This window comes from Colletotrichum paranaense, assembly GCF_030867605.1.
Source record: "Colletotrichum paranaense strain IMI 384185 chromosome Unknown Scaffold_2.1, whole genome shotgun sequence".
Lineage (NCBI taxonomy): Eukaryota > Fungi > Ascomycota > Sordariomycetes > Glomerellales > Glomerellaceae > Colletotrichum > Colletotrichum paranaense.
In genome coordinates this window covers 3663890-3691407 of record NW_026848960.1, presented here as the reverse complement: position 1 = coordinate 3691407, position 27518 = coordinate 3663890, and the positions used below count along the sequence as shown (strand labels likewise).

At 53.5% G+C, this 27518-nt stretch overlaps 10 protein-coding genes across 10 annotated transcripts; 4 read left to right on the top strand and 6 right to left on the bottom strand.

Moving 5' to 3' along the window:
- Nucleotides 1-214: 214 nt before the first annotated feature.
- On the bottom strand, nucleotides 215-2396 carry CPAR01_03145 (PHD-finger domain-containing protein; the record flags this gene model as incomplete). The annotated part of the gene is made up of 2 exons (XM_060487432.1): nucleotides 215-1950; nucleotides 2054-2396. 2 exons carry the CDS (start codon nucleotides 2394-2396, stop codon nucleotides 215-217), a joined length of 2079 nt encoding a protein of 692 aa, XP_060354760.1.
- Nucleotides 2397-3318: 922 nt separating this feature from the next.
- On the top strand, nucleotides 3319-3726 carry CPAR01_03144 (uncharacterized protein; the record flags this gene model as incomplete). The annotated part of the gene is made up of 1 exon (XM_060487431.1): nucleotides 3319-3726. One exon carries the CDS (start codon nucleotides 3319-3321, stop codon nucleotides 3724-3726), a length of 408 nt encoding a protein of 135 aa, XP_060354759.1.
- Nucleotides 3727-6202: 2476 nt separating this feature from the next.
- Nucleotides 6203-7082, bottom strand: CPAR01_03143 (60S ribosomal protein L43; the record flags this gene model as incomplete). The annotated part of the gene is made up of 3 exons (XM_060487430.1): nucleotides 6203-6266; nucleotides 6325-6521; nucleotides 7065-7082. The coding sequence occupies 3 exons, from the start codon at nucleotides 7080-7082 to the stop codon at nucleotides 6203-6205; spliced, it is 279 nt and encodes a 92-aa protein (XP_060354758.1).
- An 842-nt stretch (nucleotides 7083-7924) lies between these two features.
- On the top strand, nucleotides 7925-9687 carry CPAR01_03142 (saccharopine dehydrogenase; the record flags this gene model as incomplete). The annotated part of the gene is made up of 5 exons (XM_060487429.1): nucleotides 7925-7979; nucleotides 8046-8189; nucleotides 8446-8791; nucleotides 8894-9459; nucleotides 9530-9687. The coding sequence occupies 5 exons, from the start codon at nucleotides 7925-7927 to the stop codon at nucleotides 9685-9687; spliced, it is 1269 nt and encodes a 422-aa protein (XP_060354757.1).
- A 994-nt stretch (nucleotides 9688-10681) lies between these two features.
- Nucleotides 10682-12332, top strand: CPAR01_03141 (uncharacterized protein; the record flags this gene model as incomplete). The annotated part of the gene is made up of 3 exons (XM_060487428.1): nucleotides 10682-11782; nucleotides 11839-12190; nucleotides 12259-12332. 3 exons carry the CDS (start codon nucleotides 10682-10684, stop codon nucleotides 12330-12332), a joined length of 1527 nt encoding a protein of 508 aa, XP_060354756.1.
- Nucleotides 12333-12690: 358 nt separating this feature from the next.
- Nucleotides 12691-13638, bottom strand: CPAR01_03140 (HMG box protein; the record flags this gene model as incomplete). The annotated part of the gene is made up of 1 exon (XM_060487427.1): nucleotides 12691-13638. The coding sequence occupies one exon, from the start codon at nucleotides 13636-13638 to the stop codon at nucleotides 12691-12693; it is 948 nt and encodes a 315-aa protein (XP_060354755.1).
- An 818-nt stretch (nucleotides 13639-14456) lies between these two features.
- On the top strand, nucleotides 14457-16287 carry CPAR01_03139 (T-complex protein 1; the record flags this gene model as incomplete). Its single annotated transcript, XM_060487426.1, has 4 exons — nucleotides 14457-14515; nucleotides 14600-15992; nucleotides 16043-16216; nucleotides 16270-16287. 4 exons carry the CDS (start codon nucleotides 14457-14459, stop codon nucleotides 16285-16287), a joined length of 1644 nt encoding a protein of 547 aa, XP_060354754.1.
- A 680-nt stretch (nucleotides 16288-16967) lies between these two features.
- Nucleotides 16968-18622, bottom strand: CPAR01_03138 (FAD binding domain-containing protein; the record flags this gene model as incomplete). Its single annotated transcript, XM_060487425.1, has 3 exons — nucleotides 16968-17924; nucleotides 17980-18392; nucleotides 18460-18622. The coding sequence occupies 3 exons, from the start codon at nucleotides 18620-18622 to the stop codon at nucleotides 16968-16970; spliced, it is 1533 nt and encodes a 510-aa protein (XP_060354753.1).
- Nucleotides 18623-21291: 2669 nt separating this feature from the next.
- CPAR01_03137 (cyclopentanone 1,2-monooxygenase) lies at nucleotides 21292-22942 on the bottom strand (the record flags this gene model as incomplete). Its single annotated transcript, XM_060487424.1, has 3 exons — nucleotides 21292-21622; nucleotides 21918-22777; nucleotides 22820-22942. The coding sequence occupies 3 exons, from the start codon at nucleotides 22940-22942 to the stop codon at nucleotides 21292-21294; spliced, it is 1314 nt and encodes a 437-aa protein (XP_060354752.1).
- A 2192-nt stretch (nucleotides 22943-25134) lies between these two features.
- On the bottom strand, nucleotides 25135-26942 carry CPAR01_03136 (uncharacterized protein; the record flags this gene model as incomplete). The annotated part of the gene is made up of 4 exons (XM_060487423.1): nucleotides 25135-26325; nucleotides 26387-26583; nucleotides 26661-26761; nucleotides 26848-26942. 4 exons carry the CDS (start codon nucleotides 26940-26942, stop codon nucleotides 25135-25137), a joined length of 1584 nt encoding a protein of 527 aa, XP_060354751.1.
- Between the last annotated feature and the right edge of the window lie 576 nt (nucleotides 26943-27518).

The following is a 27518-nucleotide window of genomic DNA, read 5'->3' as shown; positions in this document are numbered from 1 at the left end:
ATTCGAGCTACTACAAGACTCCACCCCTAAGATACAGCTGTGCCTCTCCCCCGCCCAATCCCAGAGACACGGGGAATTCAAAGTTGAAATTTTGCAAAACAAGAAGCCTCCTTTGGAATGGAGTGTTTGGGTATTAGACCGCTTGGTTCGCTGCCAAACACCAATAACGCCTAATGCCCGATACCGTTCGTTCGTTTATGCTGCCGAGCGCCGATCAAGCCTTGAGTTCCTCAATCGCACGGGCCACCTCTTTGGTAGCGATCTTTTCGCAAGTCTTTTTGGCATCATCGTCCAGCGTCTGCGGATCGCGAAGGCCCTCGTACAGCTTGCGGGAGACATCTCGATTGATGTTTGCATATTGATCGGTGGTGAGCTCCTTCGCGCGCCAATGGGGCTTGAGGGCAGCCCGGACGATGCCGCTGATCCTTTCCTTGGTCTCAAAGGGGATGGCGGATCGCGTAGGCGACGAATCCTGAGACCGAGCAAAGGTCGGTCGTTGACGGTTCGGTCGCTGTGGGCGAGGCTGGCGAATTTCCGCGCCGTTCGATCGACTGTCAGAGTCACTACTGTCCCCAGCGTTTCGAGTCGGCGAGTAGTTGGCTTTGGGGAACCGTGGTTCCACATAGGAGCTTAGGGATAGCGTAGGTGAGCTGGGCCGGGGATGGGGTGGCGGGGTGAGAGAAAGCGCCCGCGGTGAGTTTCGTGATGATGGCGAGGGGGATGTGACTGGCGAAGAGGGGTCAACACCAGAGTGAGTACCGAAATAATTCCGCACAGTCTCGTCGTCGGAAGGTGCGCTCATCTCCACCTCCTTAAGCAGCGACGATAGGAATGATGGTCCGGGTTCCGTATTGATGGGAGACTGGACGCGCTGCGTGGCACCGTTCGTCTGAGGCCGCGATGTCAGAACACTCGTCGGCGCGGGTGACGAAGTTATCGTAGGTGCGGGGGCGAGTGCCGACACAATGGTAGGGCCGACGCCTGAAGCGGTGCCAGATCCAGATCCAGATGCAGATCCCGACACTGAAGCCGAGGCAGAGCCCGATCCGGAGCCTTCTCCCTGCAAAGGCAATCGGCGTGTGCGAGGTCGCTTCAGCTTGCGCTCGGGTTCCTGAGCGGGTTCTTGGGGAGAAGCCGTGGTAGATCTCGACTTTCTCTTGCGGGGATTGGGAGCGCTCGTCTCGGCTTCGCGAGCCCTCTCGAGGGCGCCCCAAGCCTGCTGCTCCTCTCTCGTCTCGGGAGCCGGCGGGAGGGGTTGCATGACGGGTTCGACTGGGCCACCGTCGAGGCGATGACCGACGGTTGGGCGAATATTCCTCGCAAAGATGTCTCTGGCGCCTAGACGACTGGCGATGCTCATGCGCTGCTCCCAGTCTTGGTGTTCTTGGATTTCGCGAAAGTGTCCTCTCTGGGCCTGGGCGCGGCGAAAGCCCTGAAATAAGTCTTCGTCTTCGTGGTTGTCGAGGTCGATGTCAGTAGCATCGTAAATGCGACTAGCAATCCGGTCCCATGCACCCTGCCACTCGAGGGATCTTGCCTCGCGTCGTGCATTTCTAGCTTGCAACTGGGTTCGCAACAAGCCTCTTTGAGCGGTAACGTTTCGTCGGTTTGCTGAGCGTGCAGCTGGGTTCAAAGGCCGTGACTGGATCACTTCGACATCCGAAGCCTCACTAGGGCTGGATCGGCTGGCATTGTTGTTTTCATCACACTCAAAGCAGTACCAGGACTCGGTCTGGGGAACACCAGACAGGCCGATGCAGTGTGTATGATAGGCTGCGTTGCAACCATCGCAGAGGAGCAGCACCTCTTCATGATCCGAGGACTCGCATATGGGACAGGCAGGGCTCGGCTCCTCGCCTTCGCCCTCGGGGTTCTCCTGAAGCCATCTGTGGATATCAAACTCCTGCTCTTGCTTCTTGTCTTGAACAGCGTACGAATCGATAGGGGGGCCTGTTATTGTCACCAAGGTTAGTTTCTTGTTGCTAAAGCTACTGCTGCTGCTGCTGCTGCTACTGCGAGCGTCTATTGCGAGGCGGGATGATTTGATACGTACCGTTGAGCTCAGATGAGAGGCTGACCTCATTGAAGGGTGTACGGCAGATGGGGCAAGTATTGGAGTTCTTGGCCCAACTTCTGATGCACTGATCGTGGACAACGTGATTGCAGCCAACGAGGGTAGCAATGTAATTTGACTCTGGTTCTTCTAGTATTACGAGATCTGAGTCGATGGTACGGTATGTTGGCTGTACTGTTGTGGTGGTGGCTGCTGCTGTTGCTTTTGCAGCCGCTGGGCCCGCTACGTTTCCAGCAGCAACGTCTTGCTGCTGTTGCTGTTGCTGCAACGAGGGGTGCTGCAGCGACTCCAGGCATATGATGCACTGATCCGGTTCAGTCATTGTGGCAACTGTGGTAGTATCGCTTGAGGTTTGATGAATTCATAAAAAAACGTCTTTGAGCAGGGCCAACAGATGGCTTTGAGATTGCAGGAATATGTGCGTGGATATTGTTATTGTAGCCGTGATTGTGTGAACTTGTTTATGGGCTTTATTGCCTTGTTGTGTCGGTCGTGGGGTGGCAGATGGTAGGTAGAGGGGGGAAAAAAAGAGAGGTGCCGAGTTGTTCAGTGTCTGGTGGTGGTAGTGGCAGGCCTGAGGTGGGAGTGTTGAGGCGACTGAACGGCTGTCGGGTCGCTATCAGTCGAGTGCACAAACGCACGACCAACTCGGCAGGTTGCTGAAGAGTGGGAAGGGTGCCAAGGGGGGCACTTTGGGGGTTGGAGGGGGAAAGTGGAAGGTGGCCCAGGTTTGGTAGGTGAGTTCGATATGTCCTGCGTTTCTGGCGCGAGATGGACTGTCAGCCGGTTCGGGGGATGTTTCGCCGCTGCGCTAGGCAGGGAAACCAAGCAGCAAAAAAAGACGAGTAAGATATACGATGAAATAAAGTGGCCGGTGTGGAGAGAAGAGGGGGGCTTCAAACTTTGGCTGGCAGTGCTTTTCTGGTGAGGCGAGACAAGTAGGAAGAGTGAAAAGGGAGAGAAAAGGATCTGGTATGGTCGCCTTTCTTTCAAAGTGCGGATGAGGTATGTTCGTGGGTGAGGTGCCCACTGGTGGACGGGGGGCGGTATGGGAGTCTTGGGAAAGGTGGTAGGTAGGTAAAATGGCGGTGCTGGGCTACCCGAGAAGACCTTGGGACCTGGAGAACTGAACGGGAATTGTAAGAGGAAAGGTTTGGAGAGGCCAGGACCCCCAAGGCGGGTTTTTTGCGAGCTTAGCGCACGCCTGTAGCTGGTCTTGACTGGAGCCAATCAACAACCGGCTGATGCAGTGGTGCGCCACGCTCCTTGCACCTTGGTCCTTCGTCCTTTGCACCTCACCCTTCGCGGGCTTCCCAGTCGATGACCCACTGGGCTGGACAGTGGACAGGGACCTCATGGAACTGCATCCCATGCCTCCACCAGCAACGGCAGCACCCTCACAGTCACACTCTGTTACTCACACACACACACACACCTGTGGACACAAACGTGCATCTAGACGCATGCTCGAAGCAGGTCGACGCACTGAGACGGACCAGACTAGCCCACTAGGGTCGCTGCAAGCCTGCAAGAGCACGTACTCTCCATGGATCGATGCAGGAGCCGGAGCATCAACACCAGCCCGGAGGCAACATCTCACTTCACGGACATCCCACGCCGAGGAAACGCTCAAAAACACCCTCGGGAAATAAGATGGCCTGTTGAGGGATGATGTTGACTGCTGCAGTAACAACTCCTCCTACTCGGCAACGTTGTCATCTAGAGGTGTAGGCACGTAACTAGGTACGTATGGGGACACCTCTGGCGGGAAGAAAATAAAGAAAACGATTTGGTACGTACCTCGACTTGGCGGCAAAACCACGACAACAACGGCTGGGAGCTTGCGTGGTTGCGTTACTTCGGTTTTGCGTTTGCCAGGCCTTTCTCCTCACGATTCGACAGCTCCTCTCAATTGTCTATTGACCAATCCTCCAATCAGGTAGGTGCTGAATGACGGAGTGCCAGAGTGCCAGAAACAACTGAGAGTGAAAGAGCTATGTCCGGGGGAGAACGGTGGGAAGGGGGAAGGTGGTAAGGTGGGCGGCGAGTCAAACACTCAATGGATTGGCTACTTGGCTCGTGCGATGTTGTTTGGTGACTTTTTGGTCAGGTACCTCGATCCAGCTGAGCGTGGGTGTGATGGATCATGGAAGAGAGTCTTAGGTCGGATCGATAGGTAGGTACCTAAGTGGCAGATGGCGTTGAGAACTTGAGACGCCTTTGATGGAGGGCGAGGTGTGAGGGCGTCTACGTCAGGCCCTCCTGTCAGGTGAACTGCGTAAAACGTACTTTGTAGTACCTAGATACCTAGCCCCAAGTGTTCTTGATGTGAGTGTGAGGTGAGGCAAGGCAAGGCAAGACAAGGAGGTAGTGTTCCGAGTTGGCGCGCAACGACGGCAACGTTAGCCCGAGTAATATGAGGGGGTAATCTGGAGACAATCGCGGTACAAGCAGAAGCAACGGGAACGTGCAACGGTGGAAAGCGGTCGAGGGCGGAAGAATGATGATAGCTGAAGAGGTAAAGTCGGGGCGCAGGGCGTGAGTATTCGGCGCTGGAATGGGTCAGGTCGACAATGGGTGCTATCTCCGCTTCCAGAAATGGGCTGCCTGCACCCATCCCGGATGACGGGAGTCGGGGGGCAGTGGCATAGGCAGTGCCAGGCAAATGGGCAATTGCCAATTGGGAGGGAAACTAAGTTACGGCGCTGTGTCCGTAAAGCAAGGTACACGTGAGACCTTCATGCCCCTCGTTTCTCGGAGGCCGACGAGATTGGTTCGATGGGGCCTGGCCTGCGTCAGGTTGCGACCCCAAGCCCAGAGTCCGGTCTCTTCCTTGGTGCTTGGTGTGCCCGAGCAACCTTTTTTCCATTAAATCATTGATTGTTCGTCGACGGCCGCTCGTCGCGGCCGGATGCTACTTTGCCTTTTCCCACATTTAATTGACAGAGGGGGGGAAAAGACACGGGAAGGGTAAGAAAGCCAGACTCAATCATTAAAACTGGCCAATTTGCTGCGGATGTATACGGCATTTTATACCCATGTGAACCTGCTCTCGTTTACGGCGGCATTTCCGCGCGGCATAGGCTCACAGCCCGTAATCCTCTAAGCCCCCCGAGGTGTACCGCTTACCGGATACTTGCGTGGTATTGCGGACGTGGATACTCTCTGGGACTTTGAACTTTCGTGAGATCCTCGGCTCGCGGTTGGCGTCTTTGTATGTGTCTCTCTGCTAAGGTGGCATACGTGCAGCGATATCGAAAAAACAGGGTCGAGGTGAGAAGCTCAACTCACCGACTTACATGGCAATCGGAAACCCACTGTGCTTTTCGGTTAACTCGTCTTCACCGCGACAGCCGGGCTGCCTCATTGGCCCACCGCCTGACCCCCAGCTGCATTCGCGCCTTGTAAGTCTAGAACACCGGGATGAGTCAAGTTGTGATTCGACGTGGCATCGCTACCGTAACGACTGCCGCGCACTTGTTCGCTTTGCTTCGAGAATGGCCTTCGTCGATGTTTCAACCCGCCTCAGAACACCGAGATGAATACCGGGCTTCGTGAGAACCTTGGTGGAACACACACCGCAACGCAGGCACCCAAGCGGATCACTCCTCTTTGCCTTGCTATTCCCAGAAATGACTGGAGATGACTCGGCCTCGACGTGGACACCTTTACGGCGCTGTTCCCTATGCTGAATCACGGTTACGTAGCCTGGTGGAGGTATCTCTCATGACGACTGGAGCAAATCTTTTTTTAATGTTGGGTGGCCCGCTTCGACGCTTCAACCACGCGGCTGAAGATGACGGGGTCGATGACTCTATCCAAGCCAACTAACTCCACACGCCCTGCCAAATGACCTCGCAACGCTCTTCACCACTTCACGATATGACTTGCCTGAGCAGGTCGGTGGGCGTGTCTCAGGGACGGACGGGAGGGTCAAGCGATCGGGAGGGAGGGGACGTTTTGTTTGTACGTCAAGTTCTTTTCATTGCTGACCAAGTGGTCCCTCTGGCAGCTGACCGAAGACCCGTTCCGTTATGGCCATCGTCAGGATGTAGGCACGATATCCGATTTTCCCAACACCGCCCGAAATGCAAAGCAGAAACCATCCACCGTTCGTAATCCCGTCCCTTAAACCTCAGCAATCTCTCTCAGACGACGGAGAGTGGAGCGCATGGCAGCAGCGGCGGGGGTGCTATTTGCAGTGTTAGCGTTCAGTTTCTAGTCCGACTTCTCTCCGTGTGTCAACATACGCGACAGTGTAGGCACCGCCAGCAACGGTCTTGTTGCAGCCTCTGCAGTTCCAGATGCCGGTGGAGTGGCGCTTGACGGTAGGCTTGCCGCAGAAGGTGCAGGTGTACTTGGCGTGCTGGGAGATTTCCATCTTCTTAACCTGCTTACGCAGGGAGGCACCGTAACGGGTACCGTACTTTCCGGTCACTCCGACCTTCTGTGAGGTTGTTAGAAATGTGTGGTTTCAATACTCTTGGTTCCTGGCTTATCGACGATCGCGTCAGAGGGCCGCCTGGCAGCAAATAGCACCCGGGCTGGGAGTCTAGACGAGAGAGAGGTTCGAGTTTTGGTCGAGATATTGCTCTTCATCGTGTACGAGTTTGAGATAGCTCAATTGTCGACGGTGAAGCACACCGAGCCTGCGGTGCACAGGCAAATCGGATGACTTTCGTGATCAATGATTGGTGGCATCTGCCTTCCTGGAGTCGGGAGTTTCGTCAAAGTTGGCGTCCATGGTCATTCGCTCTTCTCGTGTGTATCTCTCTCTCGTCATCGTCTCGCGTTGCGCTCGGGGATATTGCGTAGGCGGCCTGCATGTTCCTCCCTAACCCAACCACCAAACCGAGCCCGTGATGGATGCCACTGTCGCCAATGAGGGAAAATCGTGGGCCGGTTTCGACGCGGGGTAGGGAAGTCCAAGCAATGACGGGAAAGTCGATGAAGCCATTCGTCCTGGATGGGGTAGTAGAGCATTACGAACCTTCGTGCGCTTGGCCATTTTGTCGAATTTTGGGGGGGAACGGGTTCGTTGACTTGAAGTGCGACGAGTGGTGTTGACGGTTCCTCCAAGGCGGTTGAAATTTCTAAAGGATGGTGTTGAATTTTGTCAGGGCTTGCCGACTCCGTTTGTGCGCTGGGAAAGCGAGCACGGACCACAGTTGACGCGAAAAAAAGAATGCGGCAGAACTCCGGCAGTGGGGTTTACACCCGCCCTGACGCAACCCCTGGGTCCATTCTCAAATTCTCGCGAGTCGCCAGATCTTGACCCCATCAAGACACGTGATCCCACACCTGACAGCTGACCGCGGCTTACCTAACGTTTGACTTGGCGCATTGTTCAAGAGGTTGCACTGAAGGGCCTCTTCAAACGCCCGGGGAGGAGGCCGGGAGATCGGCGTCACAGCTGTCCGCTCGGCCCTTCTAAGCCGTAAGTGGAAAGCACAGCGCCCGGGTGGTTGTCACGAAGACGCTAGACCGCCGAGGCAGCGCGGACCAGATGCCTTGAACAGTTGGTATCGCCGTTTGCTACATCACAAAGTTTGCGCTCTCGACGGCCGCAGCGTGGAATGTGTCACCTCAATGGACAGCGAAACGGACACATTTTCGACGGATCATCGTGCATCTGTGAAAGGGGCCGGACATTGGTGCCACTTTTCGTGGCGTGCTGGGATATGTAAAGATGGCCGGTCGCCGCATGACTTTTGAGTGTAATCATTGATGTCTGAGACTCGTGCACCCTGACTCTTTTTTTCTCTTCAATCCTGCAACTGCCATTCCTTATTCTATCTCCCTTCGAGGCCAGACTTATTGTTGACAGGAGACATCGAGCAAGCGTCAGAGATGCCATTCAAGCAACACGACCGTCAGTACGACTTGGTCGTTTTTGGTGCTACCGGTGTGTATAAGTCGAGGATGCAGTGATGATGCAACCTAACGTCCAATTGCTGACAACTGCAAAAAGGCTACACCGGGACGTTCGTGGCAGAGCACATTACAACCCATCTGCCGACCAATTTAAAATGGGCAGTCGCAGGTCGATCGGAGACGAAGCTCCAAGGTCTTGTTGCCGAGTGCAAGAAGCAGAGTCCCGACAGATTGCAGCCTGGTACGTGAAAGGATTTTAGGCTATGCCGAGATCAGATGCGGGTCTGATCTTCACCAATGAAGTGACTGTCTCGGCGTCTTGCATTTTCAATCGTGCTAGCAATGGATGAGGCTACTACGTGCTGGAGATGTCAAGTCGAGAAACAACCTGTATTGGAGGGGGGAAGTGGTGACAAGCTGCTCGAGAGAGGGGCTGGATCTGTTATGCAGGCCTAGCCAAATAAGTCATCACTCAGCAGTACTGACCAATTTCACAGAAATCGAAATCTCCGGCCTCAACCACGAGGATCTTGAGGCGCTCGCCAAAAAGACATATATTCTCATCACCACCGTCGGCCCGTATGCAAAATATGGCGAGTTTGCCTTCCGAGCCTGCGCCGAGAACGGCACGCATTATCTCGACGTTACCGGCGAGACCCCTTGGACCGGCACAATGATTGGCAAATATGAGAATGCGGCACAAGAAACAGGCGCCATGATGTTTCCTCAGATTGGAATCGAATCGGCACCGCCAGACCTCGTCACCTGGTCGTTGGCCAAGCAGGTCCGCGAGAAGCTCTCGGCCAAGACAGGCGCCGTGACGGTCTCCATCCATAAGCTGGAGTAGGTTCCTTTTCATCTTGCTGTTCCATTGATGATTATTGGACTGGGGTGCTGGTGAAACATTGACAGAACGTTGCTCTAACGCCGAAATTTGTCTGTTAGTTCGGCTCCGTCTGGCGGTACCCTGGCGACGGTCCTCAACTTGTTTGAGTCATTCACGATTCAGCAAGTAAGAGACCAGCACAAACCATATGCTCTCTCGCCCGTTCCAAACAACAACAAGGTTCAGTCGCAGAAGTCCCTGCTGACCAAGTTGGTGGGATTGCGAAACGTCCCCAGCCTGGGACTGATGACTACATCCATTGCTGGGATGACAGATACGCCCATCATCCAAAGAACGTGGGGTCTCTTGGCATCGGTGCCTTCGCGCGAGAAACAATTCTACGGGCCAAACTTTTCGTTCCAAGAGTACATGAGAGCAAAGGGTTACCTCCAGGGCATGGCTATTCACTGGGGACTGGCATTCTTCGGCTTGCTGCTTGCGACTGCTGCGCCGTTCCGCAAGTTGGTGAAGAAATTTGTTTACGAACCTGGCCAGGGCCCGGACAAGGAGCTGTCAAAGAAGGACAAGATTGAGTATCGTGGCATTGCCAGCCCGGATAAGGAGTCCAAGACGGAGTTTCCCAAGGCTTACTGTCGTGCTTGGTATGACGGCAGCATGTACTACTGTGAGTTGAATTTGGATTCCTCCAATTGGTCGAGGGTGACAGAATGCTGACTGGACGCACACACAAATAGTGACGGCTGTTCTGTTGGCTCAAGCTGCGTCAACGCTGTTGGAGGAAGACGTCGACCTGCCCGGCGGTGTCTTTACTCCGTCGTGCTTGGGACAGCCGTTCATTGATCGGTTGCAGGGGGTCGGCTTCAACTTTGAGGAGAAGATCCTAGAGCACTGACGGGCCAGCGGAGGTACTGGTTCTCAACCGTGTTATATTGTTCACTGATGATGACTGGGGGATGGTTTCGCTTCAATGTAAACGGATTGTTCAAACGTATGCTGTAATTATCGAAACATATACCTCGTACTTAAATTCGAAAGAACGGGTTCATGTGCGTGATGATCGTTGCTGCATAAACTAAGTATCCTGCCCGCGAAACACGCTGACAACAGGATGCAACGTCGATTGTTGATGATAGCCAGGGGAGCTAACAACAGCTACCCAAGCTAAGCAGGTAGGCCCGGGGTTTTAGGGTTGCAACCTGATCTAACTGACAGCACTTGCAGAGTGATGCTTCCAATTAGGTTCGCACTGGAGATAAATGTTCCCAACTTCCCGTTGTGGAGTTGTCGCCGGCGCGCTGGACCGACCTAACCGGCCTGCAGAGGGCAAATGGGCGCATACAAAAGTGAGGTACTCCGTACCCAAGTAAGGTACCTTAGGCAGTGCATTCCATTTGGTAGACGTCGGGTAATTAGCGCCCCGAAAGCAGCTTTCCCCGCAGAATTAGAGGAGCACGCAGCTCGAAGGGCCAGGCCCAGGAGGCTCCCCAATTCGTGCAAAACTTAGGACGTCATCAGTCCATGTTGCATGAGGTGAGGTGCAAATCCAGCACTGGCCGGACCCAGCAAGCAAAGCACAGGGCAGTCTCGGTCGCTTTCCACATCATCCACACGCAGCAGTGACCTTTCTCCGGAACCCGTCCAGCCGTGGATAATAATCATCTACAACACCTTGTACTCAGTTGCGACATGCGATAGCCCACGGAACGACGACATTCTCTTCCGCTGTTTCAGTCGAACCGAATTAAAGTTTTTTTCCTTCTTTCTTTTCTTCTTCCATATCTGTGATACCCCCTAGGCTGTGAGAGAGGTAGAGGAAAAGAGTAAAAGAGAGCGAGAGCAGGAGCGCGCGCGGAGAGAGAAAGAAAAGAAGAAAGCTTTTTCTGAGGATGGATCAGACAACAACGACAACCGCATCGGCCTCGGCCACCGAGAACACGCCTCTACTACCGACGACAGAACTCCGCCCCAAGTCGTCGCGAACCGTCACGTTCAACCCGAACCCCGTATCCAAGACCATTGAACCGGAGCCCAACTTTCAACGATCAAAAGCAAGCCACGGCAACAGTCTGGCGGCGAGCCCCGGGCAGAGCTCGGCACTATCCTCCATCAACAACAAGCTGCGTAGGAGAAACAGCCATGGCGCCGTGCAGAGCCTGCCGCCCCAGATGGTGCCCAAGATCGGTCCCCAGCGGAGCACCAAGAACGCGCAGAAGCTGAAGCTCCTGCCAAACCCCGAGCTCAACGAAGAAAGCCCCGACGAGGAGAGCGGGAGGGACGTGTACTCGCAGTACACCAGGATCAAGGACCCTACGGCGCGTAGGGATGCCGCCCGGCTAGGCAAGGCGGACCGCGACAGGCTGCCCAGGGTGACGGCGTACTGCACGGCGAACAAGTACCAGATGGAAGGGCTCATGCGCTTCCTCAAGGGTCGCGGCAAGTCGAGGGGCGCCAACCCCAAGCTCATTGACGAGTGCATCTACACGGCGTACGACTATAGCAAGACGGTCGAGAACAGGCACGATCGCAGAGTTGGCGCGCAGCCTGATCCGGTACAGGCGTACGAGAGGCGACACTCGACGGGCGACGTCTCGGATAATGGCTTTGCTCGGGACAACCTCATCGACCTTCAATCCGAGGGCCGGCACGACTCTGGTTTCGCCGACGGGTTCGAGGGCGCCAACAACGAGCACGCGATGGTTGAGGGAGACTTTGACACGCAAATCCACACCCCCGAGGTCTTCCTCTTTGATTACGGAGTCGTCGTGATATGGGGAATGACTCTGGCCCAAGAGCAGAGGTTCCTCAAGGAGCTTGCCAAGTTCGAGACGGAGAAGCTGTCGCCAGACGATGTCGAGACGGAACACTTTAACTTTTACTACACAAAGGAGTATCAGGCTCGTATCTACAATGACTTCATCACTCTAAGAGACAAGAGGAATTACATGACCAAGCTGGCCATTTCTCACGCCCTAGCACAGAGTGTCAAGGTAAGGAAATGTTCACGAAGTAGGAGACTGCTTGGTGACTGACATATTCGGAATAGACATCGCTTTTCGAGGAACTGATTGCTTCGACCGTCGACACATGTAAAGACATCCCCACGCAGATCGCGCTGACGGGTAAGATCGCCCTCAGCCGCACGCAAATCAACATGCAGATCGGCGAGCTCTTCATCCTCCGCATCAACATCCATCTCAACGGCTCCGTCCTCGACACGCCGGAGCTGTTCTGGGTCGAGCCGCAGCTGGAGCCTGTGTACCAGGCCGTCCGAACCTACCTCGAGATGGACCAGCGCGTCGGACTTCTCAACGAACGCCTGGACGTCATTGCAGACCTGCTGGCGGTCCTCAAAGACCAGCTCAGTCACGGACACGGAGAGAAGCTGGAGTGGATTGGTAGGCCGAACCCCCCGTGCCCCTTTTTCTTGCTTGCCGCGCGGCCTTTTTGCTGACAGCGCTCATAGTAATTGTACTCATTGCGGCTGAGATTGTCGTCGCAGCCATCAATATCGTGGTGGACTTGTATGCATCGGATTAGTAACATATATGGCACGCATACAAAGTAGGAATTTGGATTTTCTTTCTTGCACAGCGGGGTCTTCACTGGCGGGGGAAAAGCTCAGCAATGGGGAAGGTAATTCACACAAAACATGGCACACAGAACATCCCCGACCCCCGTGAAAGTGGTGCAATAGAGAACGGGCTTCACAGCGTAGGTCACGTAGCTGGAGGGTGAGGGTGCTAGCCTAGTCAGCAGCAGCAACAAACCACTCCGTTTTCCGGGAGTCGATTATGGTGTCTCTCGTATTGTACAAATAAATAAGGAATGTTCTACCCGCAAAGTCCCTCCCCAACGCCATGATACCTGTTAACAAGGACGATGTGCCGCGAGCTCATCAATCGTCCGCCTTGTCGTCCTTGTCGTCGGCCGCGGGCGTGTCGTCTGCCTGCTCTTCGGTGTCGTAGTTGGTCATCTCCACATCTTCGTCCTGTGACGCAGCTGGTGCGGGCTCTGGTGACTTGTCGCGCTCTTCCTCATCCTCATCCTTGGCCTCAGCGCTCTTGCTCTTTGCCGCAAATGCGTCCTTTTCCTTTTGGTACTTGGCCATCTCCTCCTCGGAGCGGGTCTGGAACTCCTCCTTCTCGCCCTCGGGGAGATCCTTCCAACCACGGGCGAGCTCCTCCTCAATGTTGGCATCGGCATCGTCCTTGTTCTTCTCCTCAAGAACGGGCCGCGTGTCGGCGCAGTACATCTCGAACGCGTTGCCGGGGCGCTTGGGCGGCTTCGCGACGCCGTTCGTGCGGGCCGTCGCCTGGGTGTCGGTGCCCTGGGTCGCATCGGCGCCCTGGGTATGGGAGAAGGTCTCGGAGCTGGGCGAAACGGTTGCGGCGGTCTGGCTGAGGGGCCTAGAGTTGGCCTTTGCGGCCGAGTCGATCTCGGCCAGGACGGAGGGCTTGCGGTGACCGCGTTTCGTACGCAGAGGCTTTTCTTGCGGCTGAGATGGTGTCAGCATCCTGCTTTGTCGTCGAGGTGGGCTTGGCGGAGGGCCTACAGTCGGGGGCGGGCTCGGGCTGCCGTCTGAATCCTCCACGTTGGCGCTCGTTCTCTTAGCCAGCTGTTCAAGCAGGAAGGCTCTCTCCATCCGCAGCTTCTCAATTTGTCGTCGGATCCGGGCGAGGCGGACTCGGGTCGCGTCGTTTTCCTCCTCAACCTCGCCGGTGCGCTGCTTAAGCTGGATGCATTTTCGCCGATAGGCCTCTTCAACGGAGGGAGGTAGGGAAGGCGGAATCGCTGAGAGGTCGATCGCGGGGGGGTTAGCTCGAATGATCTTTTTGGGAGGCATTGTGCGTGCGTGGGCTATTCGGCGATATCCCAATCGTATCGAGTGTGAAGGGGTGGGAATGAGAATTGGCTTTTTTCCCCCAAAGACAAGGTACGGGGGGAATGAGTTGCGACGAGATGGGGTTCGCGGCGGATGTCAAGCGGAGCTTTGCGAGGGTGGTAGGTTCAATGATTTTCCAAGGGAGTTTACAAACGTACCGGATTGCGGAGCCATTATTACGTATCTGCAAAGGTCAAGAGTGATGAGGGTAGTACAGGGCACGCCAAACGGACGAAGGAGGTGAGTTGAGACTTGATTGCGACGCGAATCTGAAGATGGTAGAGATGGAACTGGGTAAAAGAGAGCGCGAGGGAACGGGCGAATTGTCGCCAGAAACCAGCACGCAGCAAACACGCCAGCTGGGAAGTGCGAGGCTGGCAGCTGCTGCTGTCTCACACAGACAACAGGCACGCACCTGAACCTTGGGTGCTTGGATGCAGGGGTTCCAGTGTTTCTTTCTCCGTCCGGACGGTGGTTCCAGCACCTGTTAAGCTGTGGCCCAAAGTTTAGAATGCACCAGATGCGCCGGATCGGAACAATGGCTCGCCTGTAGCGTCGTGATTGGTCATCCCCGGTACCAGCCCACCAAGGCTGCAGCAATACGCTCCCGCACCACACACGCCTTGCACCCAGACTTTTTTTTCGAAAGGCCTGCACCGTAGAGGAGGAGCTGCCGCAACCACATCATCAACACACAGGGTACACTCTACACTGCTGTTTTTGAGCCTCACGACTGACACCGCCCCGATTTACGAAGCGCATCAGGTCGGCGGCCCAACATGTCTCTCAACATCCCCAACGCGCCGAACGCCAACCTGTTCAAGCAGGGGTACAACAAGTGAGTCCCCTTTTTCCAATCAGGAGCTCCCCTCCCCTCCCCCGCCTTGGATGCCCGTCACCGACACTGACCCCTCGTAACCAGCTACGATTCCGAAGATGGCGCCGTGCTTCGCAACATCGACGCCTGCCGGGCCATCTCCTCGACGGTCCAGACGTCCCTTGGCCCCTACGGCCGCAATAAGATCGTCATCAACCACCTCCAGAAGATGATCCTCACCTCAGACGCCGCCACCATCCTCAGAGAACTCGATGTCGTCCACCCGGCAGCTAAGCTCCTGGTCATGGCCAGTCAACAGCAGGAGGCCGAGATGGGTGATGCCACCAACCTGGTCATCGTCCTCGCTGGCGAGCTGCTGAAGAAGGCTGAGGACCTACTGCGTATGGGTTTGAAGACGTCAGATATCGTTACCGGTTACGAGCGTGCACAAAAGTTCGCTCTCGAGACACTCGAGGAGCTTTCTGTCGACAAGGTGGAGGATATTCGCTCGCAAGAGGAGCTCAGCAAGGCTATCCGCACCGTCGTCGCCAGCAAGCAGAACGGCAGTGAGGATTTCTTGGCCGACCTTGTTGCCGAGGCCGTCCTGGCAGTGCTGCCCAAGAACCCCGTCGGATTCAACGTCGACAACATCAGAGTTGTCAAGATCATGGGTGGTGCTTTGGAGCAGAGTCGGGTAGTCAAGGGCATGGTCTTCCCCAAGGAGCCCGATGGATCGATCAAGAAGGCGCAGCGTGCCAAGGTCGGAGTCTTCTCCTGCCCCATCGACACCAGCCAGACCGAGACCAAGGGAACCGTTCTCCTCCACAACGCCAAGGAGATGATGGACTTCACCAAGGGCGAGGAGTCGCACCTCGAGGCCGCCATCAAGGAGCTCCACGATGTTGGCATCAGAGTAGTCATTGCTGGCTCAACCGTCGGCGAGCTAGCCCTCCACTACCTCAACAGATTCGGCATCCTTGTCATCAAGATTCTCAGCAAGTTTGAGCTGCGAAGAATTTGCAGAGTGGTTGGCGCAACCCCCCTTGCCCGGTTAGGTGCGCCGATGCCTGATGAGATGGGTTCCATCGACGTTGTCGAGACCCTCGAGATTGGTGGAGACCGCGTGACTGTGTTCAGACAAGAGAACGAGGCCACAAGAACAGCGACTCTGGTCCTCAGAGGAGCTACCCAGAACCACCTGGACGACGTCGAGCGCGCTGTTGACGACGGCGTCAACGTCGTCAAAGCTATTACTAGAGACCCTCGCCTTGTGCCCGGCGCGGGTGCCACCGAGATCCAGCTCGTTGAGAGGCTGAACGCTCTCGGCGAGAAGACCCCTGGCTTGTCGCAATACGCCATTCGCAAGTACGGCGAGGCCTTCGAGGTCATTCCGAGAACGATTGCAGAGAGTGCCGGCTTGGATGCCACGGAGGTTCTTAGCAGGCTGTACGGAGCTCACCACAAGAAGGACGACTGGGCCACCGGTGTCGACGTTGAGGTAAGCGCAACAGTTTCGTTTGTCCTGGAACGCCACGCTAACCTTTACAGAATGACGACGGCTCTGGCACCCTTGACGCCCGTGATGAGGGTATCTTGGACCTGTTGGTCTCAAAGTCATGGGCCATTAAGCTCGCCACCGAGGCAGCCCGTACCGTCCTTTCCGTTGATCAGATTATTGTAGCTCGTCGGGCAGGTGGCCCCAAGCCTCCTGGTCCCAACCCTGTAAGCCATATCTTGTGCGTACATCGGCTATATCGTGCTGACATTCAGTGTAGAACTGGGATGAGGACTAAATGGGTATATACGGCGGCTGGTAATGGAGTTCATGTCGGTTTTGATGATCATAGACCACCCCAAAAGTCACGTCGAGATATCCCGAATAGAGTCCCAAAGACAAATGCAAGTACTCGAGCACGCCCACAGTGATGTCTCCCTATGTGTGAGGTTGGAGCCTAGTGGACGTAACAACTGAGGTCCAGGACAACGGAACGGTAAGTATAACGCATCGCTTGATTTACGAACATTGCGTGCTTCCCATCATCCGGTCATTTTTCAATGACTATGCTAGACAGTAACGCCCTTGGTCCACCTCAACATCGCCCCGTCACCGGTGTTCTTCCTGTAGAAAGCATCATCACCGAAGATTCACCTCTTTGAGCAGTTCATAGATCAGACCATTCAGGGCAAGGGTCATTCGGACGTTGCCAGACCGGTTTCGTTATCACTTTGGGAGATTAACGGTTAGGAAAGTATCTGTACTAATGAGCTCTCGTGAAGCCCCTGACTCACTTTGCCCCCAGGGGAGGGGAGGATCGCCAATCAAGCTCACATCGGCGCCATCAAGCATCTCGCATGGTAGATAACATCATGGATGGAGCAACAACGACTTGGCCTAGTCGCAGATTCCAACCCACATGTCCTGTTCATCACATCCGCACGCGCTAGTCCTACTTTCGCATGTACCGGCCACCGCTCAAGCGTCGGCAACCTTGAAACCTCCCGGCATCAGATCCGTAGATACCCTAGCAGGGTCATACTTGTTGCGAATCTCCTTTAGGCGGTCCAGGTTCCCCGCGGGATAGCTCTCAAAGACAGGCTGGCCGACGTCTGCCTCGTTCAGATAGTAGAACGGATACATCGCCCCCATGGGTTCTAACGTCTCCCTGATTCTGGTGTTGAACTCGCTGATAAAGGTATCAAAGACTTGGTCGTCCGCCTCGTCCGTCCAGCTGTACGTCTGCTCGATCCAGCACGCAGGCGACTCGTCGATGCCCTGCAACGCACCCGGTCGGGCGTTTGTGGCTGCGAGAAAGGCCGACGTGATGGGGTTGAAGGCGAAGCCGATGATGCCGCCAGGCGTATCCTTAAAGGTGGCGTTCGCGAGCTCGAAGAACATGTCGTGGGCGATGAGCATGGCCTCCTTATTGGCGTAGATGGGGAGCATGTGGAACCGCTGTCTGGAACCGTAGGAGCGGCCGCCCTCTTGGAAGGATGGCTCGATGGCCTGGTGGTAACGCCCCATGGGAAACGGGGCGAGGGATCTTGAGCTGTTGTTCGGGGTGAGGATGTCGTCGAGGAAGTCCCCCAAGATGGCCGGATGAGTGGAATTTCCGTTATAGAAGAGCGTCGAGGAGTACGTCGGCCCAGCCGTTCCGCTGACGTAGATGATGACGGGTAGAACGGCAGCCTTGGGATCATTGTGCCCGCCGACGGCGAAGTTGTATACGCTGTCGATGAATTGTTGCTTGACCTCTTCGCCGCCGTACGAGGGCGACGCGATCATCACGGACGGGGCATGGTGTGTCTGGAGATCGAAGCGGGTGACTAAACAGAACGAGTTTCCGCCTCCCTGTAGCGCCCAGAAGAGATCCGCGTGGTTGTTGGATGGGGTAGCTTGCACGATGCTGCCATCAGCCAAGACGCACTTGCCCTCTTGTGTCAGTAATCTCAGAACTCAGAGTGCTCGCGCGGCGTGTTTCACACACCTCATATGCCTTGATGTTGCCGTTGGTCGACGCCAGTCCATACTCGTAGCTGAAGAAGGAGATGCCGCCTCCCAGCAAAAGACCGGACACGCCGATTGGGCTGCCTCGACCGCCGAGGACAGTGACTTCCGTACCGTCGAGCGCCGTGTACACGTCGGGCCACCGGAGACCAGGGCCAATGTTCAACGTTTCGCGGTCGTCGGAGAGTTGAAGGGTCCTCATGTTCGTGCTCGATATCAGGATACCGGTGGCGCCGATGCTGCTTGCGTTGGATATGGGCATGTGCCCTCCTCCCCGCATGGCGAATTCGACTTGCTGGTCCACGATGCGCTGAAGGCCAGATGATAGTTGCTGAGCGTCGAGTGGTGCAAATATGCAGGCCGGACGGAGCCAAGACCTCGCGGACCACGGAACTGGATATTGGGTGCCATGTCAATTTCACTTCTGGGCTTAGAAGAGTTCACAGGACGTTGGACTCACCTTGGACTTCCTGAGTGTAAGCTCCTTCTTCAGGAAGAAGAGTTGAGTTGCCAAAATCACCTCGGAGGCCCTGGCAGACCTTGGTCGCCTTCTCTGCGCGTGGTGTCTCTGTGACAACAGCAGCCGTGGCCAAACCCACCAGTAAGAAGTAGAGAGCATGCATCGTGTAGGATAGAAGAGCCGCTGTAGTAAGTCAAAGTTCAGTAGCCGGAAAATGGTGTCAAGCTATGGATAGCCACGACCTCTGATGACAACTCCTGAGATCTTATCTGTTTTCGACAGCGCGTTGATCTCGTCGACTGTCCGACCATACCGCCGGTAGACAGTTGCTCCGGTGGGATGTCATCGCTCCATGTAGTAACTCAAGTGGCTCAGGGAGTAGAGGCAATTTCGATGACCCATTCTTATCATCTTACCAGTAAACTCAACATATCATGTTGGATACTTGACTAGCTGTCAGCCGAAGTAAAGACGAGATCCACTGTGCGGTAGTCGTCGGCCAGGCAATCTATCCAATTAAAATCATGGACACCAATACTGCTCTGGCCCATCATGTTTTCAATTTCGACAGAAGAGTTCGACACGTGCCGATAATCACGAGAAGCACTTGAATAATATAGCAGCCTCGTGTATATCTCTGGAAGACAGTCGATGCTTATGTAGGGCTCTTCGCCATGGACGATAGTTAGCTACAAGCTTGCGAAGAACTATATGCAGCAAACGAGAAAACCCGAGAGGCTCTTGGGTGTCAGAAACATCATCTCAGCTTACCAGGAATAATACCAACAAAGTTGAATTGCCAATTGTCGGACTGGAAGTTTCAGCATAGCGCCCTCCAGGCTGCACAACCCTCCAAATACCTACCTGTAAACGTAGGTCCAATAGTTACCTCGTCTGCTAAACTACTACAATACTTCACGACGCTCGATTGTATTTTGGAGAGCTGGCTGTGGGACCCGAGTCGAATAAATCCCGTATACGATGACGAAGAACGAATACGAACCCGCAAGGCACATAAAAAACTGTAGTGCAACCTTGATTGGGCAGGGTTGTCTTGGCACCTAATATATGTTCCGTATCGGGCCAGCAATTGGGCCGATGCCGCGTCCTTGCACTCGATCTAACCCACAATTAATGGGACAACTCTTTCGAGTTCATCCGATACTTTGCGAAACAAATCTACTCGATCTTAGCGGCTTTACTTCTCATTGGTATCATATAGATCTGCAGCTCTTTTGCAAGTATCACAAGAACCCAATTGCCCTGGCCTAGCCACGGCCTACAGACGTACCGCGAGGCTCGTGAGTACATGGCTGCATATTGTGATATTAGATACCTTGTTGATCCAGAAAGGCATTTCCTCAGATCACCACGACACCACATGACAGAATTGCCTCGGTGCTCGAGAGTATTCCGCAGTAAGAGTGCCATGTCTGGTTCAACTTTGACGAGGACATGCTCTGCGTTGGGGACATATGTTTGGGCGACTTCAGGACTGTAGCTGATCAAGTTCGCTGGCTACGACTTGAACGTTCCCTTGAACGAAAGCTTTTCCCGCACAGAATCGCTGTTGATCGGTAGACTGCTTAGAATTGTTGCTGAGGTTGCCTGGAGGGCGTCCAGGCGGACTATTCTGTAACCAAAGACCTCGATTGAAGAGAGAGAGGAATCAGGATGTAGAGTTGCAATCCTGCGTTAACTACCTTACCTCGAGCGACGAGCAAGCACACACTGCATTTGTTTAAAAGGTGCTCTTTGCGATTGAGAGCCAGCCAACAAGTCGGGCTCTTGAGTCATTGGCGCTGAACACAGGTTAAAAAGCCCATAGATTGGACAAGACAAGAAATTTGTGTGTTTCCAAACTTGGAGAAAGACGTACAGAACTTGTTCCTGTGTTCAGGTGCATGCAGCTTCAGCCTCAAAGGCAGAATAGCAAGGGTGATCTGCTTGAATAACTCCGTGTATCCTGCGCTTGTTTCGGGCTGTTCCGAAGCCTGACAAATATGTTGCCAAGACATTGCCAGTGCTTCTACGAGAGGTAAGCTGTAGAGATCGTTGCATTGACTGCTAGATCAAGATAATCAGTCTTGAGACTTAGAAACGCCGCTGGGTGCCCCAGAACCCGGTTTTCCCAACGAACACCTTCTCCACGAGGCATATTGTCATGAAACAGAATTGTTACGAGCATTCTCATGGTTACTTCCAGTATTTGATGCCTCAAATCTCTTATGAAGTTATGGTGTACCGTTGTGGGCGTTGTCTTGAGTAAACACCAAGTGATCTCACCGTAAAAGGGGCTATCAGCATCATCACGAGCTTCAACCATCACATACGACCATACCCATTGGAAAACTCGGGATCCCGTCCGCTCTCCCATAGATAAGCCAATGAGGGCCGGATTAGTAGTTGGGTCGGTGACGACCAGCGAATACCTGGTGTTGTATGTTTTGGAAGTTTTTGGCCTTTGTCGTGATCTATTTTGGTGGGACACAAGAGACGACTAGAGCTGGAGACCTGAGGAATGACGCTTCTCACTTGCATGCAGAAACCAATGCAATCGACGCCGAAAAACGATAAAGCCTCTTTTTAGAAGTCTTTGCAGCGCATGAGAGGCGTGTGTTATAGTTGCAACTAGACGCGGCTACCCCTTTTCTTTCCGCAACCCACGCCCTATTCTGACTCAGGGCATGCGTCCTTAGAATAGCAACGTGATTTTATTGGTCGTGTATGAATTAAGGAGTGACCGAATCCTTTTTTTCCTCCACTCTGGCAAGTCTTGATACCAAGAAACACTCAGAGTGCGATTTGTAGGAGAAAGGCATGGCTCAAACACTATGATGCTACCGTTGAACCTTTCCTCCCCTCATCAAGTACAATATCAAACCCCGCTAGAGTTGCTAGTGCCTCTCGGCATCCCTCTTGATATTTCTTAACTCCACCTAGGTATATCAATTGCTCTCTCTTCTTGCCTGGGATGTTGGCTCCGTTATACCACGAGTCGGTCAAGGGCATTAAGGTCTTGCCATTGGCAGCCTGGATTGCCTGCTTCCACTTCTCCTCGACATCCCGCTGTGCTTCAATGGACTTGACACCCTTTTTCTGGAGCTTATGGAGAAGTTCCGCAATCATGTCAACCTGACTCTCAATGAATGGAGGTCCATTGCTAAACGCCGTGGGTGCTAAAAAGACATGTTAACAGCCGGAAGGTAGCAAAGGTTTGGTTGAAGACGCCGTCTTTCCACCGGTCTGAAAAGGTGATGCCATCTCTTCCTTGAATATTCATCTTGGTGAGACTCCCTGTCATGGCGTCGAAGCCTGTCGCCATTACAATAGTGTCGAATTCGAGCTCGGATCCGTCTTCGCATGTAATTCCCCTCTCTGTAAACTCTCGTATCGGAGTAGCTTTGAGGTCAACGATGCTTACAGTGTCTCTATCGAGACACTCCTAGTAGTCCTACTCAAGACTGCTCCTCTTGGTCCCAAATGCGAAAGGTGCTTTCTCAGATACAAGGAATGCGGCCTTAGCGGGATTCTTGACTCTTGGGCGGGCCTTCTTTGCCCAGAAGTCGTACATGAGTCTGTCGGGCTTCTCGTCAACAAGAAAGTCTCGGTAATTCGCCTGATTGAAGTTAAGACCGTCATGATTCCAAAGCTCTTCCCAAAGTTCTCCCCGTTCAGCATCACTCAATTCAAGCACGGACCCGGGCCGTATATCGTATCCGAGACCTGAATGGCTATTCCGGCAATGTTCAAACCTCCTCCGGTAGGTGGATTTGCCTATTGCCTGCTCAAGGTCACTCAAGGGACGCTGAACCATGGTGAGTGAGATACTGGCGGTGCGAATGTAGACTGTCAGATGCTCTGCCACCTTTGAGATCTCTTGAGTGCACTGTACAGCCGTTGCGCCTGAGCCAATGATGGCCACTCGTTTGCCCACAACTTTGGCATCAGTTGGCCACCGGGTTGAATGGATGAGTTGTCCTTTGTAGTTGTCTAGATTTCGGAAACTGGGGTAATGCGGCTTGAAACAACTGCCAGTAGCACAGACGAGATACTTGCAAACGGCCTTATGGCCGTTCTCAGTCGTCACCGCCCATTCCCCAAAGGCCTCCTTGTAGCTTGCATGACTGACAACAGCTTTGTAGGTGATATCTTTAGACAGATCCAGTATCTTATCGAGGTGTTTGAAGTAGGCCCTCGGCTCTTCTCCACTTGGGAACCTCTCAGACCAGTTCCACTTGCGCCAAACCTTAGGAATGGAGAACTGGTAAAACGGCATTTCCGAGTCGACGAGGGCTCCGCGGTAGGTGTTCCAATACTAGACACCCCCCAATGCTGAGCCTGCCTCGTACACATGGACATTGAGCCCAAGCTTACGAAGTTTATAGAGGCTGTAGTATCCGCCGAAACCAGGACCAACGATGAGAACATCTAGCCTTTTCAACTGGCCGAATCCGTTGCTCTGAGGAGGTGAAGATGTCATGTTTGTTTGTAAATGGTAGTTTCAACTCTGATATGAATGCAGTGCTAGGGAACTCTGTAGGCGACTGGCTGACGAAAAGGCACTACCTTCAGTGTTTTCACGCGACTAAGCTTCTTGCCGCTGCAAATATATGGAAGAACAGCAGTTGGACGTTCTAGTAATCTGGCAACGATTGGGATGGCCTGCTTGACGTCAAAAGCCTGCCCACTTACCACTCAGTCCCGTTGGTTCGATCAAGTAGCCGAGGGATCGGGCGTATTCAGGTGGGGGATTCCCCGAGCTTATCACATATCTTTACTGACAATACTTGATACGTCTTTTAGCCAAGAATCCTCGGCAACTATTGAAATACTCCAAATAGCCAGAAATGGTATGGTGCCATTAGTCTGTCACTCTTACTGGGCCCGAGAGGTTTGTGATGTAGTTTGGATAGAATTCACAGAGTGAAACACAACGTTAGATAGAAAGGTATGAACCGAATATGCTAGGCTGAAAGAGTAGTCATGAGTCACTAGATCAGTTGAACTGATATTGAACTGCCGTACGGAGGAGATGGGACTCTTTAACGCAGTATGTGAAATATTGACCAAAATTGGCATGAGCGAGGAACCAAATCGATTCAAGCAGACAATCGCTGCACAGCTGTTCTACAAGCAGTCTTCAATGTTTCCTAAATGATTATTGCATTTCCTGTTTACAATGAAGGCACTAGTTTGCCGTCCCCTCGACTGGCCCTCTCGAATGCTCGACGGGGAGAAAACTGCATGTTGACCCATAAAGACTTCACTTCGCTTTGCAGCCAAGACGACCACGCCGGAACACCACTTAAGTAGAAAAGAATAAACGTGGGCTTCTTAGGCATGTTTGCCCCGAAAAACCAGGCCTCATGCGTCTCGGAGTCCTTGAAGTGAGCAAACCGGAGAAACCCTCCCTGAGATGCGCATTCCACGCATCCGCCGCCTCCCCCCTGACGTCGATCTTCGAGAAGCTATTCTGTTGCATGAAACGAATGGTCTTCCCGATCCATCCCAACTGAATATCCACCACCACTGGCATATTCCCGAAAGGCACTTGGGGTCCACAAACTGAGAACGTGTCGGGGAACCCGGGGATCAGTGTACCAGCGAAGGTATCAACCTTGGATGTCCAACATTTTTTGAGCGACCTTCCTTGGGACCCTTTGACATCTATCTCGCTGAGAGCCCCAGTGCCGGCGTCAAAGCCTAGAGCAAAGATGACCATGTCAAACTCATACTCCCCGGACCCCGTGACGACACCGTTCTCATAGAGATCAATGCTATCGAAGGTGATGTCAACCAGCTGGACGATGGCCGTCGTTATCAATGTTTCCACGTCTTGAGCGAGCTTCAAGATATGTACGTCTGAGCAGACTACGCGGTCCGGTTCCTGGAGATGGTGCTGGACAGAATGAATACCAAGATCCCCATGCTCAGGTTGAACTCTGGCTCTACATCACGACAAGGATCGCAAAGCTGTGAGAGTTCGACGACACTGGTTGGCGGTCCGAGCTCGAAGCGCCGAGCTAGGAGAACATCTTCAGCTAAACCCCTCAATGCCCTATGTGCCGACCAAACTCAGTCGCTCACACCATTCTTGGGCTCCTATGATACCTGGCCTGTCATAGCAGATGGGCTTCTCATGGCCAATAATAGCCAGCCAGAAGTGGGAATGGTCAGCGAGCCACTATTTGGAAGTGCTTGGGCAGACGTGGATTCTCTGATTCCGGTTCTGATAGACAATGCCTCTAGCTCAGGTTACTACGACTTGCCTCATGTCCTATGCTCCGAGTTGAGGAAACGAGTCTGCTCCAACGTCTGCATGATTTTCTCTCATCTGAGTTTCTGCCTCAGACACAACATATTTGCCAGCTCTCCTGACCATCGGTGAACATCTCGATTGTCATCAGACAGCAGCACGTTGAGATAACCCTTCGTTAGATGAAGTAAGAATGGTAGGCAAAATGCCATCTAGGATTTCCAGTGCATTCGAACATTAGCTGGACAAAAGCTCAGGGCTGCCAAAAAGATTCTCGAAGCATCCAGCTCGAAACAAGGTAACCGAAAGCAAGCGTCCATGTCAAAAAAATCTGCGAGTGTGCTCACTCATTCACACTTCCAAACACATGTCTAGTTTCGATAGTCGTTCCATCGTAGTCCTCCAACTTTGGACCATTAAACATAACCTGAAGACCTTTCCACATGATGTACGACGCTATCATCTTTTGGCGTACTATTGATGTTGGAATCCATCTCATGGTCGGCAGCCTTTCTGTACTCCTCTTCCTCAGCCCGGGTAGCGTGGGTGTAGTGGACAGCCACTTTCTCGCCAAAGGCCTCGTTAATATCTTCGAGAGACTTCTTGGAAGTCTCGGGGAAGTAGAGAAAAATGACCAACAGGTAGCATGCTGTAGGTACAATGAGAACAAGGAAGAACCTCCAGGTGATTTTCTCCAGGGCAATCGGTGCGACCATGAGCATGACCAGCGATGCTAGAGCGCTGTTGACGACGCCAAAGGCGCTTCCCTGGCTGCGAATGTGGTTCGGGAAGATCTCTGTCAGATACACGAACTGCGTCGCATCTATGCAGCACCCAAAAAATGCGATGAAGAGATAGATGAAAAAGACGGCAGCATTCAGACCTGCAATGTTGTCTGTACCGAGATATCTGGCCTGCAAGGCGCATTCACAAATGAGCGAGACCAGGATGCCAGAGATTCCCACGAGAAGAAACTTGCGGCGGCCGAAGCGGTCGAGAAAAAGTGCCGTAATGATGTTTCCGAGGAAGCCAACTGTAACCCAGATTCCGAGAAGGAGCAATGGCATGTAACCCTTCAGGCCAAGACTGATGAACAGGAGAACGCCATAGTTGGCTAGAACAAGGGTTCCGGTGAGCTGGGCCCCCCACATGAGAATCATGGCGATGATGGTCCTCTTGCGATTTGGTGCAGTCCGCAAAAGCTCGTACCAGACGATGCCATCCTGGCTCTCTTGATCTTGTTCGACTTGCCGTCGAATTTGGTGAAATTCCTTGGCAACGCGCTCGATGGAGGCTTCGTCGTTGGATGCATGCAAGCGTTTCAACACGATATGGGCTTCTTCGAATCTCCCCTTTCGCATGAGCCATCTTGGAGAGTAAGGTAGCATAAATGACCCAGCAAGAAGAATTACGACGGGTGCTGCCTGGAAAGCCATGGGAAAGCGCCAAGGAAAGCTTGATGTAGAGCCGGATGCCGTGATGAAGTACACGCCGAAATTGATCCAAGAGCTCAGCGAATAGCCCACGCCAATCATTACACCATGTATCGACACCATGAACCCGCGGGTCTCTGGCGTGCTAATCTCGCTCTGGTACATGGGGATGATCTGTTGATGACTATTGCTTAGCAAATTTCGGACCTGTAATTGCGTGTGGGTAGGGACGAACGCTGAACAGCATCCCGAGGCCAAATCCTGCAATGAAACGCGCAATCAAGAACATTGTAGTATTGATTGATCCAGCGCAGAGTCCAGCTCCGATGCTCATGATCGCGGATCCGAGCTGCATGCTGTGTTTACGAGAAAAGCGATCTGCAGACCAGGCACTGAAGATTGCTCCAAAAACGGCGCCTGCAGAACCGAGGCCTATGACAGCGAATGATAATTAGTCATTTTGGTTGAAAGCTTTGCGCGACGTCCTTGGGAAGAGCCATAGGCTGTACCATTAAAGGCTCCGATCAAGGCACTTGTGGTTCCATAGCCAGGTGTGCCCGGTGGTGCCAGGTTTAGTGATACATAGAACGATGGCTGCCCTATGATGGCTCTACGATTCCACCCCGTCAGCGACTTAGTATTCTCAGAGACAACACCGAGAACCATATACCGAGAAGGAAGAGGATCAGAGCTTACCCCATAATTGCGAGGCCATAGGAGCAGGCAATGGAGCCAATTGCAACAAACACTACAACCCAGAAGTTGAAGACATTTGGAATGAATCGAGCCATGGCAGTTACAAAAGCAAGGTAAAGGATTAGGTGCGGACAAGACCGAAGACGATTGTTTGAGTGATTTTCAAAAGCAAAACGGAGTTGATGAGTGGGAACAATTCGCTTTGATCCTGGCTGGAGAACGCTTCTTATCAATGAACCCAGCCCAGCTCTCTTCAATATTAAGGCAAGGTAGCGGCGCTCGGCGGAATAGTGAGAGGCATTTCCGGCATGGACCAACCCCTCAAAGGCAGTTCAGCTCGGGTCGAGACGGAGGTAGCTAGTGAAGACGGCAAATTTGATCAATTGTCAAAGGCAACATCTACTCGATGTCTCCCACTGGCTCCTGGACCTGATACCGTGAATAGTGTGTGGACAATTACACCGAACCGCTAGAAATCGAACCAATTTCTACTTTTGGCTTAGCGTGGTTGTCGCATAGGGCCGCGGCGGTTCCATAGCGGAGACGGGAAATTGCGGGGATGAGTGCGGGGAAGGAATCTGGGGTAAGGCGGTAAGCTTGGAAATGTTTGCATAAGGCCAGACCCGCGGCACCTACCTACTTACTACATATGTGCCTCGGCCTGCTGCCGC